This window comes from Danio rerio, chromosome 8 (genome assembly GCF_049306965.1).
Source record: "Danio rerio strain Tuebingen ecotype United States chromosome 8, GRCz12tu, whole genome shotgun sequence".
NCBI lineage: Eukaryota > Metazoa > Chordata > Actinopteri > Cypriniformes > Danionidae > Danio > Danio rerio.
Window position 1 is genome coordinate 11,232,657 of NC_133183.1, and position 14,844 is coordinate 11,247,500.

The following is a 14,844-nucleotide window of genomic DNA, read 5'->3' on the forward strand; positions in this document are numbered from 1 at the left end:
TTTCATGGGCAGATGGGTCATTTGTCAGAGGCACAGAAAAACAAGGAGACGCCTGTGTGTGTGTGATACAGACCTGCAGTGGATCACTACGGGGTCCGTCTGGTTGCCCTGTTTTTGGCGAGCCAACTCCATCATACCCAGAATGCCATCCGGCATGTCTGGAATGCCGTGGTCCGGCCAGGCTGTATACTGGAAATGAGACACTTTACGGGCTTCCTGTGTGGAAAGATTGAGGGTTTTGACCTCTGAGAGGATTAGGGTTTCTTCACCAAATTACAATGTTTAAAATCAGCTAAAATGGGAAAAATCACACACTGGGATAGTTATGGTGGTTCCTTTTTTGGAACTGTTTCAGAGTAAACAGTGTTTTACAAGACACTTGAACTGAGGCACACTGCAATTTTGTGGTTTGACAGATTTTTCTTAAAAACACAAATAGGAAAAAATCCTAAATAAATGGTTAGAGTGAATGCTTTAATTCTGTCACCACTAACTTACCTATATATGCATGTGTGTGCTTTTAAGTGTTTTAAGTCAGTGGTAATTATTTTGTTTAAAATAAATACATTATATACATTTTAAATAAATTATAAATCATTCATTCGTTCAATTTTCTTCAGCTTAGTCCCATTATAGCACATGTCTTTGGACTGTGGGGGTGCTCAGGTTTTCCCCACAGTGCAAAGACATGCACTTTAGGTGAATTGAATAAACTAAAATGGCCATAGTGTATGCGTGTGAATGTGTGTGTATGGGGGTTTTCCAGTACTGGGTTGCAACTGGAAGGGCTTCCACTGTGTAAAACATATACTGCAGGGCTAAAAGCATCCCAAATGAGGGGCCGATATATGACACAACAGCAATATAAGAAAAAAAAAAAATATATAATATATATATATATATATATATATATATATATATATATATATATATATATATATATATATATATATACATATATATACATATATATATACATATATATACATATATATATATATATATATATATATATATATATATATATATATATATATATATATACATATATATATATATATATATATACATATATATATATATATATATATATATATATATATATATATATATATATATACATATATATAATAAATGCTGTATTTAAATGTTGATATATTGTATTTTGAAACTACAACACAAATGTTGTATTTCGAGGTACAACAAAATCAGTGTATTTCTCAAGTAGGCTTCTTCCACATTCAGACACATTCATGTGTTATGTTTTAAACTGCATAACAATTAAGGATGGAACGATTATAGATTTTTGTTGTACGATTATAGTCTGAAGAATAATCATGGTTTCACAGTTATCACGATTATAGAACACAACTTGTTTAGAAAATCAAAAGAAAACTGCTTTTATTTTAAAGTGTTGATTATTGCTGCTCAGTAGCCAAATACAGCACAAAATATTAATAGAAAACAAGCAAGAGTCCATTTCTCTCTTTAGACTTAAAAATAAATTAACCACAAAAAAAAATAAACCACAAAAATTACTTATATTTTAAGGTGCTGTATGTAAGTTTTTGACTCTTATAAAGCATAAAAATACCATAACATGTTTGCAGATATTTAAGAAACATGCTAAGTGAACATTCTTGTTTATCTGAAAAACAATGCTGAAGTCAGATATTCTGCTTTGAAAATGGCCGTTACGTGCTGTCATGTCTGTCTTTATTTTGGTCCGTTTAACCTGACCAATGCCAGTTTCGCCAAATATATTTCAGCACCCCGGGTTGCCTTGGTGGAAAAGAGCATATTTCATTAATTTAGTCATGAAGGCTCTCAAAGAATGTGTGATTGAAATGCGACCTCTGGTGGAAAGTAGTAGCCTCCAAAATGAATCGCAGATTCAGAGTTCCACATGAGGTTAATAATTAACAAATAACATAAATATTATGAACGTAAACATTACATGAGCAGGTTACATTGTAACCCTGTGTCCTAACAACACACTGTGACGAGATATGCAGTAAAAAGCAATTTAGCTATTTGCACCGAATGAAACACAACATAAATTTAAATACAGCCATTCTGAAGCACTCACTGCACTCCAACAAAATTGTAAGGTTTCTAATCTAATTAATACATATTAAACTTCTTTAAAATTATTAAATGTAGATGCTGAATCACTGATATGTAATGGCTTGAGTCACAGTTCTGAAGTTCAATTTCAAACTGTTTATTTTATTTTCAAGATGTGAGGTGAACTATCTGCTTCTGTTTTCAGTAGTAAGTCAGTAAATGACATGTAAAATCACATTTAAACTCGCATTTAACACTGAATAAAACGCATGAGGTTTACCTAAGGTAAACATTAAGTTTTCTGTTGCTCAGCGGAAATAAAAGCCGTTTCTAAAAAATATATATTTAAAAAAAACTCCTTTTAATATGGGAAATATTTCTTCTATCAAGTGCTTGTATTTAGAACACGACATAAATCCGCTTTTAGGCATGCAATACCCAGTTTAACCACTGAATGTCAAACTTAAATACTGCACCTTAAAGCAACATTCAAAAAATGTATAAAGTTTTGTTTAATATTAAAATAAAATTTCACAATTTCAGTTTGTACTGTACTATTTATTAAATAATTGCAGCCTTCGTTAGCAGTATAAGCTTTTTGTAAAAAATCGTACTGTGTGTGTATGAGTGTGTTTAAAGGTTTGGGGCCTGGGATAAGAATTTATTCATGAATTACGTAAATCCAGAATTATTACATCAGTTGCATCACGTTTATCTAACTATGACATTCTTAAGACACTACTTACATCACAATAATTTACCACCAGTGTCCTAACAATAACTTCTTCATTTGGACGGGACTCCTCCAACTAAAGCAAAAACATAACAGTAGTCATCAGAACTTCCTCTTGCGAGGTCTTGCAACTGCACAAAGTACACTTTGCATCAAACCACTGACAAAAGCGTAGTGATAACATCAATACCTAGCAACTGTTACGTAAGATTAATATCCTGTGTAACTTAGACTAACAGTTGACTCTGCTTCACACACCATTAAGGACAACAGAAAACACTTACAGTTGAGACAGTAAAGGGTCCAAGTGTGGATGTGTCTGAGGTTGATGCCCAATACACTTCGCACTTTTTCTAAAGAACAGAATGGTTGTTAAAACAAAATAAAAATGCAACGAAAATGACATTTGAACAAAGAAGCCTAAAGATTACCTTCCCCATCTCAATCTCTCTGCAAGCCATGATTATGACCTATCAAAATAAGACCAAAACAAAAGTGATTCATAATAAATACTGATGTATAAAATGAAAATAGTTAAAAAACAGATCAGTGAAAATATTTTACGCATAATTGTAGAAAACAAAAAGTATAAAATAAGCAATGAAACAGCTCACCTTAACATTATGTTGCCAAATCATACGCCAGAAATCAACCACAGTGCTGCTCAAAGGGCCTTGGGTGGCAATATATGTCCTGTTTCTAACAGCTCCCTTGTAGGAAAAAAAGTAATAATAACATAATATGATTAATAATTATAGCAATAATAATAATAATTATTATTATTATGTAAGAATGATATAAGGACAATAAATCAATGATAATAATAATACAAGTACATAATAATAATAATAATAATAATAATAATAATAATAATAATAATAATAATAATAATAATAATAATAATAATAATAATAATAATAATAATGAATATTATTATTTCATCATTATTATAATATTGTTATTACAATAATGATAATAATTGTTATTATTATAATCATCATTTTATTTCATTTTCCTTCAGCTTAGTCTCTAATTGATCAGGAGCTGCCACAGTGGAATGAAGCACCAACTATTCCAGCAAATGTTTTACACACAGCGGATGACTTTCTTGCTGCAACCCAATACCGGGAAAAACCTATTCTGTCACTATCACCAGCGATCTAACACTCACAGATCGCTGGAGAACATTCACTTTCACTTGGAGAAAAAAATCCAGTCATGCACCACACACACACCTGTTCCAGTTCTCTTTTGATTACACACAGAAAACACTGGGAGCTGCTCAATGACTGATTACACAATCTATATATACAGCACACACACAAACACACACACAAACTTTGCTGAGTGTTGTTTATCTGTTTGCATTACGACACGTTTTTCCCTTGATTAGCCAAGCCGTGTTTTGTCCCTTGTCTTGTGTTTTCGTTTTGATTTATTTCTGCCTGTACCGACCATTCGCCTGTTCTTTAACCACGACTTTGGATTGCTCTGTATGTACCTGTTTGCCCCTGTGATTGACCTTTGCCTGCCTGACCATTCTTTTACTTAACTGAATGTGGATCTTTAACTTTGCTGTCAGCATCCCTCACATAACACATACACCCACTCATTCACACACACAAACAACGGCCAATTTAGTTTATTTAATTCACTTATACCGAATGTCTTTGGGGGGAATGTTTAGAGAAAACCCACGCAAACACAGGGAGAACATGCAAACCCCACACAGAAATGCCAACTGGCCCAACCGAGACTCGATCCAGCATCCATCTTGCTGTGAGGCGACAGTACTAACCACTGAGCCACAGTGCCACCCTTTATTAATATATTACTTTTATTATTATTTATTATTATTATTAGTAGTAGTATACCTTTCTATCTATGCTTGAAAGAAATTGTAACATACATGCATGTGGTGTAAATATAAATGTACACAACTGTATAAAATATTCTTGGTCACAACAAAAGATTACATATTCATAAAAAGTTATTAAAATGCTTTAGTACCTTGACGAAGTTTGCATTAATATAATCGGACTGATATTCAGATGTGGTTGGAGTTAGACATACTCTGGTCTGATCATCTGGAAAACAAAAGAGAAAAGGTATTTGCATATTTTTCCTCTCATCAGTGTCAGCAAATCATGATCATTTATCAGGCAACACATTGTGGAGACTCAGTTGTGGGATATTATGACATTGCAATGCTAGAAAAGCGTAGTACTGTAACTATAGGAGGCCTGTTTTGACAGATGTGACAGGGACTTGAAAATAATGTGACAAGAGAATCATGTAAAATAACTTCAGTGCCTTATTCGGTGTCATACTGAGGCGAACTGCGAGTCACAAATATTTCAAAGCTGATGAGATCTGAGATAACTGTCAGATGAAAAAAAAATCCCACAATCAAAGCATTCAATATTATCGCAGAAGAAGTGTTACTCTAAAAAGAACCAGTAAGAATGGGTAACAAGTAATAAATCACATGCCAATGTTTTTTTTGTTTTTTTCAAAAGTGCGTTTATGAATTTGTATTGCTAGTGCACATGTATCAATCAGCCACAGCTCTGCACAGTTTAGCTTTAACCGTAATTTAACACAAGGGTTCCAAAACCTTTTCATTCAGGGACCCATCTATGCAAGTAATTCAATCTCAAGACCCACCATAATATTTTAATACGGAAAAATGGATTAAAAAAATGTATCCATTCACATCCATATATAGTTTGGCTTTTTTGATTGCTTTTTGTGGGATGCTGGCTGTAACTGTAATAATTTTTTGTTGACAAAGATACTCTTCTTTTTTTTTTTAGAAGAGAATATGATCAACCTTTTTTGACACATGCTAAATGTTTTGATGTCAGGTGTCGTTTAAGTTTTAAAAGACAATGCAGGACTTCCACACCCTCTGGACCTCTGCCAGTAATAAAATTAAGATCGAGGTAGGATCATATTTTCTGTGTTGCTCCTTTTCAGATTTGGTTTGATCTGAAGATGTTGACTTTTGTTGAATAAAAATAGCATGTAAATAGCTATATTTAGCTTGTTTTGACACGTTATTTAAAATGTGTGGCTAAGAAATAATTATTTATTTTTGTTGTGGTTACAGATTAGTTTGTTAAATTCTTAATTTTGAGCCCTGAAAAGTCACGTATAATAAAAACTAATTGCAGTGCTACAGTGCAACCCATTTGTACAATCCATCGAGCAAGGTCATACACAACACAGAAAAAAAGTTAAATGCATGTGGACATTACACTAAATCTAAATCAAGTCATTTTAGCATGTCAAAGTCAGATTTATGCATATAAAATATATTCTCCAACAACAAAATTGTGGCAAGTGAAAATGATGAATGGCTAGTAATGGTGGAAATATACTAGCCAAAGTGGCTGGTGATGAAAAAAGTTAATGTCAAGCCCTAAATGTAATGTAATGTGTTTTTATATAGGAAATTTATTGTGTATGGCCATATACCCAAAACACTTTACAATCATGAGAGGGGGGCTCTCCACACCACCACCAGTGTGCAGCATCAACTGGGATGATGCGACGGCTGCCACAGGACAACGGCGCCAGTGCGCTCACTACACACCAGCTATTGGTGGAGTGGATAATATTGGATTGGTGGATAATACACCAATGCAAACTGCTAAAAAAAAAAAAAAAACTAATAATTTATATAATTCATGGAGGAACCACTATTGGTCAGAGTGGGCAAGCAGAGAAATGCATTGCTAGGGTCTAATAACATTTAAAAAAAAAAAATAATACTTTAGGTCAAATACAAGACATCCCATGTTAGTATCTGCATTAAATTACATCCACAAAATTTACTTTTAGTTTAAAATCTACTTCATTACTTTAATAGTCTACTTTAATGTTTCACTTTTTGTTTTGTTTTTTGCAAAAGCAAAATGTCAAAATACAAAAAAACAAAAACAAAATTGTAATTCAATGCAATAGTATATTTTGATGTTCAAATAAGTATTAGGTGTGTTATATTAAAAGGACTAAGTTGTATTGATTTTCTTCAGTTCCGAGTAACCAAGAGACTTTTGTCCTGAATGTGCAGTTAATTAGAGGTCATGTAAAAAGATTAAAAATCATTTATAAAAGTATATATAAACTGCTAATGATTTAGTAGCTTGTAAAACCATAAAAAGGCTCCTCAAGGACCATGCAGAGCTACAAAAGTGAGTTTATTTGCTCTTAAATAATTAATACCTTCACCTTTTCATGGCAAGGTAACCTACGTTTCAAAACAAAAAACATAAACATTTTTTTAAAATAGGAAACTATTGTTATACCGTATGTGTCAAGCTAATGAAATCAATAAAATTATTTTTAAAATAAAATAAAATAAAATAAAATAAAATAAAATAAAATAAAATAAAAACAAACAAACAAACAAATAAATAAATAAATAATTGTTTTGGGGCTGCACTGTGATTCTGCTGCGATTCATCAAATGATTCTTTATTTTTATAATTTATGGTTACACTGAACAATATTTTAGTAGGTGTCTTCTCAGGGTTTCTGCAGGTTTCAGCAACAACAAGTCAAATTTATTGTACTTTTCTACTTTTATAATATAACCTAACAAGTTTTAAAATCTATAAGAAACTAAACATATGCACAACAGTCTGTCCAAGTCAGTGTCATAGTTATAAATACAAGGAGAACCTTTAGTTTGCACGCACACACGCATGCACGCACGCACAGTCAGACACACTATTGTAAGGATTGTAACCATATTGGTAAATAATAATAACAATTGAGATGGATTGTTGGGGATCATGTGGTTGTTGGCCCAATTGGCTAACTTTATATTTAAGACCGGTTTAAATTGATTTATGACCTACAACATTCATTGATCAACAATCAGTAAGTGACTTTAAGTCCTAACATTTAGATTTTGAATTATAAGACATTAAGATTTTTAAGACCCTGCCACTGTAATTCAAGGTAAAATGCATAATAATCATATTTTTTGTAGTTGCTATGTTGAAAAATAATAATAAAGATAATGTCTATGTTACTGTATTTCTTAGTAACACTTAAATTCCAATGACTAGGTTAAAACAAATTCAAATTCAAATTTTTCTTATCCACATATTTGTAATCTAATGTCTCAAAACAAGCAACTCTAATTGTATACATACACATTTTTTCAGAAATTTCCTTTAAAAAATGACCCAGTTTTAAAAACAATAAATTAAACATACACAACAGTCAGTCCAGGTCAGTGTCATCACCAGGCGATTATAAATACATAGAAAACTTTAACACAGTATTGTAAGAAAGAGAACTAATTTAAATAATAGTAAATAATAAATTAAACTAATTAAATAATAAAATAACTAATAACTCTATTTACCATATTGGTAAATAGAGTTAATAAATACAATTGAGATGGATTGAGTTTTATTGAGATTTATTGTATAGGTGTTGGTCCAGTTGGGTAACTTTATGTATACAGTGGAAAATTAAGATCCATTTAAATTGATTCATGACCTACAACACACTCAGTTAATTAAAGACTTTTTAAGGCCTAAAATTTTGATTTTAAAATGTATGACTAATCTAATAGATTATCTAATATATGATAGTATTATTCTTATTTATTTTTAATTGATCTATGCTTAAGAGATATTGTAACATACACAAATTTGTTGTGCTTCTGTAATTCATGATCAAAGATTCATGCTAATCATATTTTTAGGTTGTTGTTATCGTTGAAGCAAACAATAAAGATAAAGTCCATGTTATTTTATTTCTTAGAAACACCCAAATGTATATGGTGAAATGCATAAAAACAGAATTTCTACGACTAAAAGATCAATAAGTGTACATACAAGGCAGGATATCCCTATAGCGGTTTTTCTTCACATTTTCTTTCATTCCTCCTGCATTAGTAGTCAGTCCATAATCCTCTTTCAGTGATGCAGTTTTCTTTCGAATCAACTGAAAGAGGAAACACAAGTAAACAAATATTTAGAAAAATGTAAATACATCAAATCTTTCATTTTAGAAGAAGTTTGGTGGATCTATCACACCATTTGCCCACAAGGTGGCGCTCTGTTTCTTGTTTGCATTGCTAAGCAGTTCCATAAATAGCCTTAAAACAAAATGAGCCTTTGTTATTTGATGGTGAATATGTTTTGTGATACACTCAAGATACATAAAGGAATATAATGAAATTAAGCAAGGATCAAATACTCTAAACCATCCAGTATATTTTGACATTTACATTTATGCATTTTTTTTAACTCACGTTTTTATGCATTGCTTTTAAGGTAACAGTTCTGGTATGTTTATGCAAACAAACCTCTATACCTAAGTATTATTAACATCATGCTCTCATGTTTGTGTAACTGACCAATTCTAATCTGGCAAACAGGCAGGTTATTCATAACTATAAGAAACGGATATGACTTTGTGGAGAAGAACATTTCACATGCTATTCTGAAAGGTACAAGGTTGCATCTCCATCAAAAAAAGCCACAGCACAACCATTTACAACAAGCACTAACGTCTGAGCTGTATTTTATTTACTCCCTCTTCTAATTTTAAATGCTGCTTGTAGTTAACAACCGAAAGACTCACAGAGGAACTGGACATTGTGTTTGTCACGAATGCCCTTTTACTTTCACTAATGAAGTCGAATGAGTCAAAAAGGCAACAGGCACTTCTGTAAAATGTTGGTCTGAGATTAACCAGAGTAGATTGTAATAACTTACTGTTCAGAAAACAACGAGAGTTTACTGGCAGAGAACATATATGCATATGTTTATTGCCAAATTAGCAACTTATGGTTATTTCATGGGAAGACCATAATAGGGCTGCACAATATATGTTTTCAGCATCGATATGGCAATTTGCCCATTCGCAATAGTCACATGGCAGGATCTGCAGTTGAGTCTCGATTTTCCATCTTTGAAAACATATTTAGTTTGTGGATTCCGTGCACAATTTTTCTAAAATAAACCAACATGTTTCTCATTTGCATTTGTTTTTAAGGTCTGTGAGCATTTTAAGCCAGTTTAAAACATTCAGGCAAGAAATTAAAAAGCTTTTAACTTTAAGAAAGATTAATATTTATACGATGTAGACTATTTGATATTTTACAGTTGTTTATTGTTATTTTGACTGCCAGAAACCCATAAAATTCTGTGCATTTCATGTATTTGTCAATGCCAATGATTTGGTTTATTTTATTCCATGCACTAAACTACAAAATCTTTCCAATCAATCTAAAATTAAGAATTATTTTCAGAGCTGCTCATTCCATCTGATAAAAGTTTACTCAATATGTATGGCAGAAAAATAAAATATCACAATGTCAGCTAATATTTTGCGGCCCTATTGCATATTAATATCAACTCTATAGTTCAATAAGAGATTATTCATTCATTCATTCATTTTCCCCTTAATCTATCTGGGGTCACCACAGTGGAATGCACCGCCAACTGATCCAGCATATGTTTTACGCAGCTGCAACCCATAACTGGGAAACATCCATACACACTCATTCACACACATACACTACAGACAATTTAGCTTACCCAATTCACCAATACCACATACTGTGGGGGAAACCGGAGCACCCGGAGGAAACCCACGCGAACATGGGGAGAACATGCAAGCTCCACACAGAAATGCCAACTGACCCAGCCATGGCTCGAACCAGCGACCTTCTTGCTGTGAGGCGAACGTGCTACCTACTGCACCGTCGTGCTGCCCATAAGAGATTATATGAAACGTAACACATTAAAGATTTTGAATAAAGCAAAAATTGGAATCAAACAGTGTTTTTACACTGATAGTAATTGGAGTACTCTTTTAGAAGCATCACAAACTGTATTGGTATCCACTAAACAGACAAATTTTATTTAATATTTTGCAAAGAACATATTTCACCCCCTATAGACTAAGTTTTAGAGGCATTCTGGACGTTTGTCATTGCAACGTGTTCTAAAATATTAAATAATAAAATTGATCCACATTCAAAAATTTGGTGATATCAGTTCACTTCAATTGATCTAACACAAAAGCTATTTTATTTCGCTTGCAAGCACTGCAGCTAAAAATGTATACTTATAAAACTGAAATCTGAGAACCTCCCTGAGAAAAAAAAAACAATGGATCAATGAGCTTGTAGTACCCCTGAGAAAATATTTTCTGTCAGACAAAAGCCTGCAGATTTTGATTATATTTGGGGCCTTTTTTGTTAGACTTTAATAATTGATCATCCCGTATAATAACTGTTAGTTTTGCTAGTCTTTGTTGTTGTTATTGTTGTTACTTTCTTTTATGTTATGTTATTGTTTTAATTCAATGTTTTATCATATTTGTAAATAATATATATTTGGACATCATTTCTGGACATTATTGTTTTTATTCAATAAACCATTGCAATTACCTTTATGTAACATCAAAATGAGAAATGTTTTGACAAAACTTGTGACAATTATGTCTTGTATAGATGGGGGTGGAAAAGTGGGTTCTATTTGTTTTTTATTGTTTTTTTATTTTTTATTTTGCTTTAAAAATGTTTAAAATGTCCTGATACTCTTTGTATTCTTACATTCTACATAATGTTATGTATATTTTCAATAAACATAAAAAAATGCAATACATTAAAAATAAAACTTTTTTCATTAAAAAATTGTATATTAGATTTTAAATATATATATATTTTATTTTATTAACTTTGAATTAATGATTTTAAATTCTTCCATGGGATTAGGACTGCACGATATTGGAAGAATTACCAGTGACTATTGCAAATTATCACATTGCGATATCAGTGCTGAAGCGATATATTGTACAGCCCTACCAGGGATATTGCACTTTGCATTTTAGAGATTTTGGTTCATATTGACATGATAGCATCACGCAGATGCTGCAGATTTGTCTGCTGCACACCCATGATGCGAATCTCCTTTTCCACCACATCCCAAAGGTGCTCTTTTGGATTGAGATCAGGTGACTGTGGTTTGGAGGGCATTTGAATACAGTGAACTCATTGTCATGTTCAAGAAAACAGTCTGAGATGATTCACGCTTTATGACATGGTGTGTTATCCTGCTTGAAGTAGCCATTAAAGTTTGGGTATACTGAGGTCATAAAGGGATGGACATGGTCAGCGACAATAATCAGGTAGGCGTTGACACAATACTCAATTGGTACTAATGGGCCCAAAGTGTGCAAAGAAAACATCCCCCACACATTACACCACCACCACCACCACCAGCCTATTGATACAAGGCAGGAAGGATCCATGCTTTGATGTTGTTGATGCCAAATTCTGACGCTACCATTCGAATGTTGCAGCAGTAATCAAGACTCATCAGACCAGACAACATTTTCCAATCTTTTATTGTCCAGTTTTGATGAGCCTATGCAAATTTTAGCCTCAGTTTCCTGTTCTTAGCTGACAGGAGTAGCAACTGGTGTGGTCTCCTGCAGCTGTAGCCCATCCGCCTCAAGGTTCAACATGTTGTGTATTCAAAGATGCTCTTCTGCATACCTCGGATGTAACAAATGTTTATTTGAGTTACTGTTGCCTTTCTAACAGCTGGAACAAGTCCAGCAGTTGGACATGTATACCTAATAAAATGGCCAGTGAGTGTAAAGTGTCATTATTGAATTTAAAATATTACTTCTCACCTATAAAGCTCTAAATAATCTAGCTCCTGTTTATCTAACCAACCTTCTGTCTCGCTACAATCCAACTCGCTCTTTAAGATCTCAAAACTCAGGGCTTCTGGTGGTACCTAGAATAGCAAAGTCGAGTAAAGGAAGTCGAGCCTTCTTCTTTATGGCTCCTACACTCTGGAATAGCCTTCCTGATAACATCCGAGGCTCAGACACACTCTCAGCTTCCAGCCTTCACCTCTGAGACTGCAGCTCTGCACAAGACTTGACCAGCAGAGAAATTAAAATGGTCGTGCCGAACTGTGTCTGGTTTCTCTCAAGGTTTTTTTTCTTCACTCTCCTATCGGTAACGTTTTTTTCCCCCTCTCCGCTGTCGCCACTGGCTTGCATGGTTCAGGATTGGTAAAGCTACGCATCAATGAATTTGCTCTTCAGTGTTTGGACTCTCAGTTATGATTTTAAACCACACTAAACTGAGCTGAACTTAAACACTAAAAACTGAACTACCCTGATCCGGTTACTATGACCATTTATGTGAAGCTGCTTTGACACAATCGACATTGTAAAAGCGCTATACAAATAAAGCTGAATTGAATTGAACTGAATTATGTCATAAAAACATATGTCTGAATGAACCTTTTTTTCTTCATTATATGATTAGGTTAAAATTCGATTAAAAAAAATATATTTTGTTAACATTGTGAGAAAGGTTTTCACTGAATTATAAACGTTCTGAAACAAGTACTAATAATATCTTAATATCTAAATAATATTAGAACAACAACCATCTATCTAACTACACACCCACCAACTAATATACATACATACATACATACATATATATACAATTTACAATCTTACAGTTTGTACTCTATTTTTGATTAAATAAATGCAGCCTTGGTGAGCAGGATAAGCTTATTTTAAAACATTTAGAAAAAACTTCTAACCCCAAACTTTTGACTGGTAGTATTATGTTCTGAGAATGTCTCACAAAATTATCAGTAAGAGCTTTCAACACTGTTTACTGTTTCTCATGCAAATGTTGCATGGATTATCAGACACGCGGCTATAATCAATTCATTTGCAAAATTGCACATGTAAATAAGCGAAAGATTATTTGGTATTATTATGAAAATGTAGAATATCTCTCACCCACAAAATTGTCAATAATGCACGCTCATGAGGTTATAAATGTTTATGTATTGATCATATTTTTCCATATGCAAAAATAAATTCTACACTGACACCATGGTACCAGATGGTAATTCCGGAGAAATTTAAACGCCATAACCACATCTCATGGTATGTATGTTATACTCAAAGGTACAATAAATTTTACCTTACCATGGTACCAATCAAGTCTAAATGATGTAATGTAATGTATTTGTAGAGCACATTTATCATGCATGGACATACACACATCGCTTCAAAATCATGAGGAGGGGTCTTTCCACACCACCACCAGGTACAAAATAATTACACGTTATTATCATATACATTGTAGGCCTAATACCTTATTAGAGAGTTTGTTTTATATACATAAAATACAGTTTTATTATTACAACACCATAATATCACCACATCATTTTCTGTAAAGGTTTAGACCAGGGGTAGGGAACCATGGCTCTGAAGCCACATGTGGGTCTTTGACCAAAAATATGTGGCTCTCCAGCTGTCTCCCTTCAACATTTTAAAGTTTTAAAAACTATAACTGTCACTAGAAATCAGTTTCTTATTGAAAATACAATACAATTACCTTTTCATTGTATATTTCACAGCAAAACGAATAAGAATAAAAGGACATTTCAACCAATGCACGTGTGTGGCACTGTGGATTAACTTGAATCGTGACACCAATAAAGGGCAAACAACTTACATTTTTATGGTAACCTTGTGCACATAAATTCAAACAACATTGATGAGTGGTGATGACGAAAAGAAAAAAAATCTAAAAATTGTCCTTTCTTGACACATGAACTTACTCAACCTGTAATGCTTCATATTTGTTTTTTATAAATTTTTTTTTTTTTTACCTTTTGTTGGGATCGGATAGTGGAGGACAGACAGGAAAGCATTGGGAGAAGAGAAAGGGGAAGGATCAGCATAGGACCTTGAACCAGTAATCGAACTCGGGTCGCCGTGAGCACCATGGTGCTATATGTCGTTGCGCTTAACCAATAAGCTATTGGCAGAGACCATATTTGATTATTTTGGAGTTGTGCATGGACATAAATAAAGGTTGGTTAAACTTGTATTTTTATGCATGCATGTATGTATGTATGCATGTATGTATGTATGTATGTACGTATATGTACACATACATACATACACACCCAATGGCTCTTTTAAAATGCATTTGCCAAAAACTTCAGAAATGG

The 14,844-nt window shown here is 33.0% G+C and overlaps 1 protein-coding gene across 3 annotated transcripts in view; it reads right to left on the reverse strand.

The window, feature by feature from the left end:
- The window catches only part of ptpn18 (protein tyrosine phosphatase non-receptor type 18), a 46,151-nt gene that overhangs the window by 29,903 nt on the left and 1,404 nt on the right, over positions 1-14,844 (reverse strand). For all 3 annotated transcript variants that reach the window (XM_073909387.1, XM_068222938.2, NM_001013452.2), the window contains exons 2-8: positions 8,662-8,770; positions 4,811-4,887; positions 3,415-3,510; positions 3,232-3,270; positions 3,085-3,153; positions 2,814-2,876; positions 74-216 (exon numbers count right to left, since the gene is read on the reverse strand). In XM_073909387.1, coding sequence (XP_073765488.1) covers positions 74-216; positions 2,814-2,876; positions 3,085-3,153; positions 3,232-3,270; positions 3,415-3,510; positions 4,811-4,887; positions 8,662-8,770 — 596 coding nt within the window. The remainder of the gene's footprint in view (positions 1-73; positions 217-2,813; positions 2,877-3,084; positions 3,154-3,231; positions 3,271-3,414; positions 3,511-4,810; positions 4,888-8,661; positions 8,771-14,844) is intronic.